Source organism: Arachis hypogaea, chromosome 2 (assembly GCF_003086295.3).
Source record: "Arachis hypogaea cultivar Tifrunner chromosome 2, arahy.Tifrunner.gnm2.J5K5, whole genome shotgun sequence".
Classification (NCBI taxonomy): Eukaryota; Viridiplantae; Streptophyta; class Magnoliopsida; order Fabales; family Fabaceae; genus Arachis; species Arachis hypogaea.
The window spans coordinates 65080931-65088343 of NC_092037.1; the positions used below are offsets into that span (position 1 = coordinate 65080931).

General features: G+C 34.5%; 1 protein-coding gene across 3 annotated transcripts; it reads right to left on the bottom strand.

Annotated features, from left to right (window-relative positions):
* Positions 1–1695: 1695 nt before the first annotated feature.
* LOC112746349 (protein cornichon homolog 1) lies at positions 1696–6993 on the bottom strand. 3 transcript variants are annotated; one of them, XM_025794940.3, is made up of 4 exons: positions 6646–6982; positions 6358–6539; positions 4362–4484; positions 1696–1979 (listed from the first exon to the last, which is right to left on the bottom strand). In XM_025794940.3, exons 1-4 carry the CDS (start codon positions 6721–6723, stop codon positions 1913–1915), a joined length of 450 nt encoding a protein of 149 aa, XP_025650725.1. In that variant the 5' UTR covers positions 6724–6982; the 3' UTR covers positions 1696–1912. The 3 variants fall into 3 exon arrangements, with proteins under 3 accessions (XP_025650725.1, XP_025650724.1, XP_025650726.1); XM_025794939.3 differs by lacking the exon at positions 1696–1979 and adding an exon at positions 3950–4256 and having other exon boundaries at positions 6646–6993; XM_025794941.3 differs by lacking the exon at positions 1696–1979 and adding an exon at positions 3950–4245 and having other exon boundaries at positions 6646–6923.
* Between the last annotated feature and the right edge of the window lie 420 nt (positions 6994–7413).

The following is a 7413-nucleotide window of genomic DNA, read 5'->3' on the forward strand; positions in this document are numbered from 1 at the left end:
AATGGTCGAGATGGCAAAGTTTGGGTGCAATCCCGCTTGCATATTAACTTGAAAATGTATTCGGATGTCAAGTTGAGGACAAAATTTTCCTCTCTTATCGTGATGAGGGTGTGGAGAATGTGGAAAGACACGCTCCTTCGATGTGGAAAGGCACTCTCCTTCATATTGTTTTCCCCACATTCTTCTCTAGTTGCAAGGTGGAAAGGCACGCTCCTTTGATGTAGAAAGGCACTCTCCTTCGTATCTCCGCCAGGAGAAGGTGGAAAGGCACACGCCTTTGATGTGGAAAGACACTCTTCTTCGTTTATGATCCTCCTGGAGTTGCACAACCTAGAGACAAATGTCTAGGTTAGCTATCAGATGTGTCGAATTCTGGCGATTTAACCGACGCGTGAGCTCACGACCAGTAGAACAGGCATGCATCATGTTGCATTTGTTTGCTTTGTTTGGGTGTGCATAATTGTTTTGGTTTGCCTATCTGATAAATTTTGTTTAACTAATAACTATGATACTTGCTATAACTGTTCTTTAAATGTGTGACTTTCTGTTTGAGTACCTTGGTGGTGGACAGGTGATAATGTTGATTTGATTTGACATCGGCCAGAGGCTGGGTTGAGTTTACTTGGGCCAGAGGCAGAATTTGTTTGATTTAGGCCATAGGCCGTGATTGGTTGAGTCAGTGGTAAGGGTTAGAGTTGAATAAGGCAATAAGTGAATTGTAATTTGAGAGATTAGGTTAGCATTGAGTTAGAACCTTAAGAACCTTAGATATCTACCCCTTCTTATGGTTTCTGTTTTAGTTTCTTAAGAATTATAATCTGAGTGTCGGCGTTTTAGGATTGCCTCTGGCTTTCCTGGGACCTTATTTATTATATATGTGGGCACCTTAGCTATACTGAGAACCCCCGGTTCTCATCCCATACAATATTTGTGGTTTTTCAGATGCATGTTGAAAAGCACCACTCTGTATTCTGGAGACGCTAATGAAGCGAAGAACTCTGGGGACTCGGGGTCATATCTTCATTTATATTTATGTATGTATATAAGATCTTCACCTTGTATTTTATATTTGTCCCTCTTAGAGGTTGACTCGGAGACACAGGTTGTCAATTTTCTATTTTGGTTCACTTCTGGGTTTATTTATGTATATGTATATGTGCTTTGGCCGGTTCTAGCTTCGCGAACCGAGTCGAAAGCCTTGCTATATGTATCTTTGGAATTCTTCTCTCATAATTATCGTTTACACGAGTGATGCGACTTTCTATTTAACGCTTTGCTTAGCTCTTTTTCACATGCTTCTAGTTAAAATTTCTTTTAACTATTATTGCATATATATATTTTTACTTCTAGAAGTCGTAATACCTTACCACCTCAGCCTTATGACTTAAACATAAAACTCTGTGTAGTAAAGTATTACAATTCACATAACAAATTCAAAGATTCAAATTCCATTGGTTTTTCTTGTAACCTTTAATTCACTAATTTCATTACAAAAATAGTGTACACTAAAATTGTTACCAAAATTAGCTATCATATATTTATATATAAATATATATTATTTAATTTATTTTTAATATGTATTTTATATTTTAATATATATTTTATACTAATAAGTGATTTTGTGGATTTGTGGTTGGTTACAGTAATCTCTCAATCATTGTTAAATGTTACCATCGAATTCAGCGGACAAGCTACTTCAAGTAGAAAATGCTTCATACATATGAAAAGATGAGGATACACGAGAATCCAATCTTCAAATAATGATCAAGATTTCTATTTCTTTGAGCAGCTGAATTACTGTGTTCTAAACCTAATGGTACAAGATTTTTTGACCAAAAATCACAAAATCTCACAACAAATAATGGGCACTCCCCTAACATTTTGTTGGTTGCCATATTGCACAAGTTCTATGTTACCAGAAGCTTCCCGGTTCATCATCAGTTTCGATGCCTAAATAGTAGATACCGATTAATGTAAGCCTGCAAACAGAGTTGGTAGGATTCAGAAATAGCTAAACACAAAGGATTATGCTTTTTACAAGGATAATTAATGGCAGAGTATTTCAGACACCAGCAGAAAAGACATCCATTTCATTTCCCATTTAAAGGGTATGTTAAAAGAGATCATAAGTGATTAATGGGAGGAAACTATTCAAATTAGAGCATTAAGAAGGAAAGTTAAAGATATGGTTTAATCCCCATTTACTCAAACTTCAAATATTTCTACCAAAAGAACACATTTTTCCATTTAACAAATTGATATGCCAAGAGTTGAAGTCAACTAATGTTAATGAAGCACATACTAGGACAAACACAAGATTCATATAGAAAATTTAAGGGAAGGGTTCTTGAGAAATAAAATAGACTCCACTTTAATCATCAAGTCATTCCTTCCTTCCAAGATTCCAACTAGTAATCACACCCTTAAAGTTCATGTATAAAAGTAGGATTCTTTTATCATAATTATATTCTTGTTATGATCGTTAGATAATGCAGTACTTCCTTTCCACTATATCAGCACTCTTGTAAACAAAAGTACAAGAAGGAACAAGGAAACACATGAAAGCAAAATTGTCATGTGTTCATTAGTCGAGGAATGGGAATTCAAGGATCCTATTTTAATATATAAATGCATGCATCCAGATCCACAGCTTGAGTACCTACTTGTGTCTAAGAAAATATTGATTGCAGGCTTCAAGGTGCCTCTTTGCACTCTAGATACTCTAGAAGATAATTAATGATCAGGTAAGAGAGACCACACTATTTTTTTTTTATATGCAAGAGCATCTCAGGATTGGTGTTGGGATTTGGGAACATAATTTGCAAGTTTCTAAGAAACACAGACACCGATATGGACACTTGACATGCCAATGAAATGGACAAGCACATGAACAGAGAGAGACAACAATATGGTGGAAGTCAGAGAGAAGACATATAATTTAGCTTTCCTTCTAAAGAGGCAGAATTCAACATCCTTCTAAGAGAAAACCTCATAAACAAGAAATTTCACATCAAGGCAATTGAAAATCATGCAAAACTTATAACACTCAATAAAATTACACCATCCAAACACACTCCTAATGTATCTTTGTATTATGATACATAATTTGTGGTTCACTTTGGTTGGGTAGGAATATTCTAAAACAGTATTTGCACGTAACTATTAGTAAAGTAAAACTGTAGGGCAGAGTGCTAAATTTTCACAAGATTTCGGTAAATCTTAAAAACTGAGTAACTGACGGAGTGTAAGAACTGCTTACCCTAACTCTAACTAACAAGTTCATCTCTTAATCCAGAGTAAATCGACATTTCATTTAAAGAAAATACAGCTTAGATTTCTAACTAACTGGGATATCGGTTGATTCTTCATAAAGGATAACCCAAAAAAAAAAAAAAACAGAAAAGAAAAGAAAAGGAAGGAAGGAAAGAGGGGGGGGGGGGTGGATAAAAGGAAAAATGTAAAGCAGAATGGTTCCATAATTATAGGGAAAAGGATGTTTTATGAGACAACATGAGAAAGTGCATAGTTGAATGACAGAAAACATGGAACACTTGTCACATAATGCATGAAACATGGGAGATAATTCCCATGAATTGAAGTGCTGCTTTTCTAATTTAGGATCTGTTCTGTACTTGTGTTTGCTTAAAGCTTAAGAAACTAGTGTTTCTATGATGTAGCATAGCAGCTGCTTCTTTCAAATTTTTGTTGCTGCTTTAAGCAGTGTTTTTTAAAACTCAAACAGGCCCTTAATCTAGTAAATAGATTACAGAGGACGAGAACTATGGCAACTTGCACATTGCAAAAGCAAATTTATTAATGAAAACTCTTTTAATTTGCAATATGCTCATTTGTTATCTAATCAAAATTTGTGGGAAAACTATTTTGAACTCTTCATTAAAATCATGTAACGTATGCTTACACATGCATGCTTGCATGGCAGAAGGACAATTGCAAATCAAGGACATTTATTAGAATTTCACATAATTTTACATCAAGAATTCAGAACAAGACAACTAGGGAAGATATAAAGCAATATCAGAGGAAGTAGTAGTTTAGATACATGGCTCTAATAGTCACTAAAACCAAATAAGATAATTATTTCCTAATGAGATAGACCAATCTAATATACAACAGAGCACACTATCTGTGTTGAGAGGACTACAGAATTATACTAGTATCCTAGAGTATTCAACCGAATGTCTAATTCTTCAAACTTGGAATTGTGGTAAAATATTGAACTTCCTGCTGCCAGAATCCTAATGGAAATCCATAATCAGAAAAAGAAATAGATTTACAAAGATAAGCAGTAAGACTGTACAACCATAGCTAGTGGATAAGTATATGTTAAGGAAACGACAAACCTGAATATGACTACAATGAGGAGTATTAAGTACATGACAAGTTTGGCTAGCCGAAATTTCCTCTCAGCATTAAGTCCTCTAAACACTTCAGTAACATCAATAAGATGCTCCCGTTTCACATATCTGAAAGAGAGTGGTTGTGATAGAAGAACACACAATATATAAGATAAAACCAATTTAGAAGTACAAAACCATGAATACGGGGAAAACATCATTAACTCAGTTTCTCTTCTTTGTTTGCAGTTTTCCTCTCAATTTTAATATCAAATGGTGAATATAGATACACAAAATGGAAAAGTTTTTAACTAAACTAGCTTTGTTATAACATATGCACCATAAGTTCAGCTTAGTCTCAATAAGTGGTAAACTAAGTTGAAAAAGTAAGAGCACCATAACTTATTTCATTTACACAACCAGTATATAATATTAACAAATTAATAGCTTAGGTGCATATCTAGTTAACTAAATGCCAAACAAATTAATAATAAAACTCAATATAGTCATTAGCCGAAGAGAGCGATTAATACATTCCATCCAATTTGTTGCATGCAACATCCATCACCTTTTGAGACAAAGGGACTAAAAATTGTCCGAGAATATAGTTTCAATCAAAACCACCAGATACTGAGAGTAAGAAAGAGAAGCTGACCAGTGCAAACAGAAGTAGAAAGATAATATTTAATGCATATCAATATCAGGGAGAAGTTGCTTAATAACTAACAACTTGAATATCTTCCAATTATCGAGAGAGTTCACAATGCTTTTATATAATTTGATTGTGAATCTGGAAAATGAAGTTGAGGCAAAAAGTTGCATCGCAAATGAAAAAATTACCAATACCCTTTTTTCCCCTTTTGAGGACTTTCTGTAAAATATGAATTAAAGATAAAGGAAAAAAGAACCAGCATATGCACAACAACATAGGATAAAATACTAAAATTTGTAAAAAGATACTAAAATTGAACGCAAAACAATCATTCTATCCATGCCATAAAAGAATTCTATATCTTGATTCACAAAGCAAGATATATTCGTGCATGCAATTATGTAGAGGGAAAAGAGTTAAAATTCAAAATCTTAAATTCCCCCAAAACAAATTTGTTTCAACTTAGTCCTTCAAATGTGAAAAGATCAAGACAGTAGAAAGATTTACAAGGCATATAAATATAATGCAAAATTTACAATGTCAAAATTATATTACACATTGTCCACATCCATTTGGCAAAGCTAATAATAGGTTCTTCTCTCCAATAAATAAACAAGAAATCTATAAGTTCGCTGCATTCTCTAAGGTATTGTTACCGTATTTCCAAGGAATCGACAAACAGAAACTATTGAATGAAATATAGAACCATCTCAATAATTTCCTCATTCAGTAACCAAACATAAGTAGTAAGAAAATATACTAGATAATGAGAAATCTTGACAAAATTTATCTTTCCAGAATTATACATCACAATTCAATTGACTCTTTGGTGGGTATGTAGGTCAAATCATCTGTCCCCATGAAAAGAAGAGAAACGGTTAGCTAACTTCCCAATCTCAATGGTCCAACTGCATCTCCTATATTTTATTTGCCATTCTACCTCATACCTTCCTAACAAACACGAAAACAAATCTAACTAAAACCCTAAACTTTAAGCAAAAATAAAATACTTCCCCCATGCCCACGCACAATAGCACAATTATAAGCCCAGGAAGAGAGCATAGGGAACCAACTTTTAGTTAGACAACATTAGCCAATTTTAGGGTTTAGGTTTATAACTTAAGATTTAGGGTTAAAGATTTATGATTTAAGTTTTAAAATTCAAGATAACAAAATAATTTTTAAAAGTTTGGCACTGTTGGTCGAAAAAATGTTGGTTCCCTGACATTACTCCCCTAGGAAATAGTACTAGCAAATGCAGCAAAATACATCAATCACACAGTAAAATAGTAAATAAAATGGCAAAATTCAACATACTGTGTCCAAATTCATATAGTATAGAATACTAACCGCATGATGTGATGGCAAGTAACTGGAAGAGAGAGCAAGAACATGAACCAGTGTCCAGTGAAGAGGCAGAGTACGCAGAGAGCTCCCTGTCCTATGTACTCAGGAAGAATGAAGTAGTTAATCCGAGACGCCGCGTCGAACGGGTTTATATAGTCAGCTTCCAAGTCAGATAGGATCAAAACCTTTATTACACAAAAAATAAAATGGAGGACAAATTCTTAACGTGGCAAAATGGAGATCATGCATGAACATGAAATGCTTCCTTTTTAAAAGAAGAAAGAAGAATACCTGGTAGAAAGTTGTGGCGAGAAGGGCAATGCTGGAAGGGAAACAAATGACGAGCCAAAAGAAGAGTTTCCCACCCATTTATTGTTATTATTATTATAATAATAATTTATTTTAGCGGAGAGAAGTGGCAATGGGATTGAGATTGAGATTGAGATTGAGATTGGGATTGGGAGTGGGGAAAGTGAGGGGTTTAGGGAGATAGTGCAGTTGACGTTGGTGAAGCAGAAAGGGGGAAAGGTGCGAGCTGCGAGGGTGTAAAATTTTGAATCGAAGTATGGAATTTGGCGTTGGTAAAGGCAAGTGAAGACGTCTCGCTTAATTACGCACGAGTTCACTCACTTTCGTGTCACAAATTGTATTCCTAAATGATACCAAGAAGATCATTCGTTGTTTTTTTTTTTTTTTTTTTTTTTTGAATAAATACACATTTTGGTCTCTAATCATTTGGACGAACGACTAAGTCAGACCTAATAAAGCTGAAAAGGCCTTATTGAGAGAGTAGTCTCTACTGTATACTAACTTCTTTGAGGAGGATAGAATAGATGAAAACGGGCAACTTATATTTATCCACGTAAGTAATTGTCTCCTTAAATCTCTCACCTGCTTCTAGAAGGGAGATCTCAACAGTCCTAAGATAAAGAGACCATTATCCACCACCAAAAGTGGAACTACTTCAATGGTGGTTATTAGTTCATCACCTATAAGTACCCTGACACGCTCAGGTATCTTTAAGTTCCAATATATCAAAAACCTGCTTAACCCCTTGCT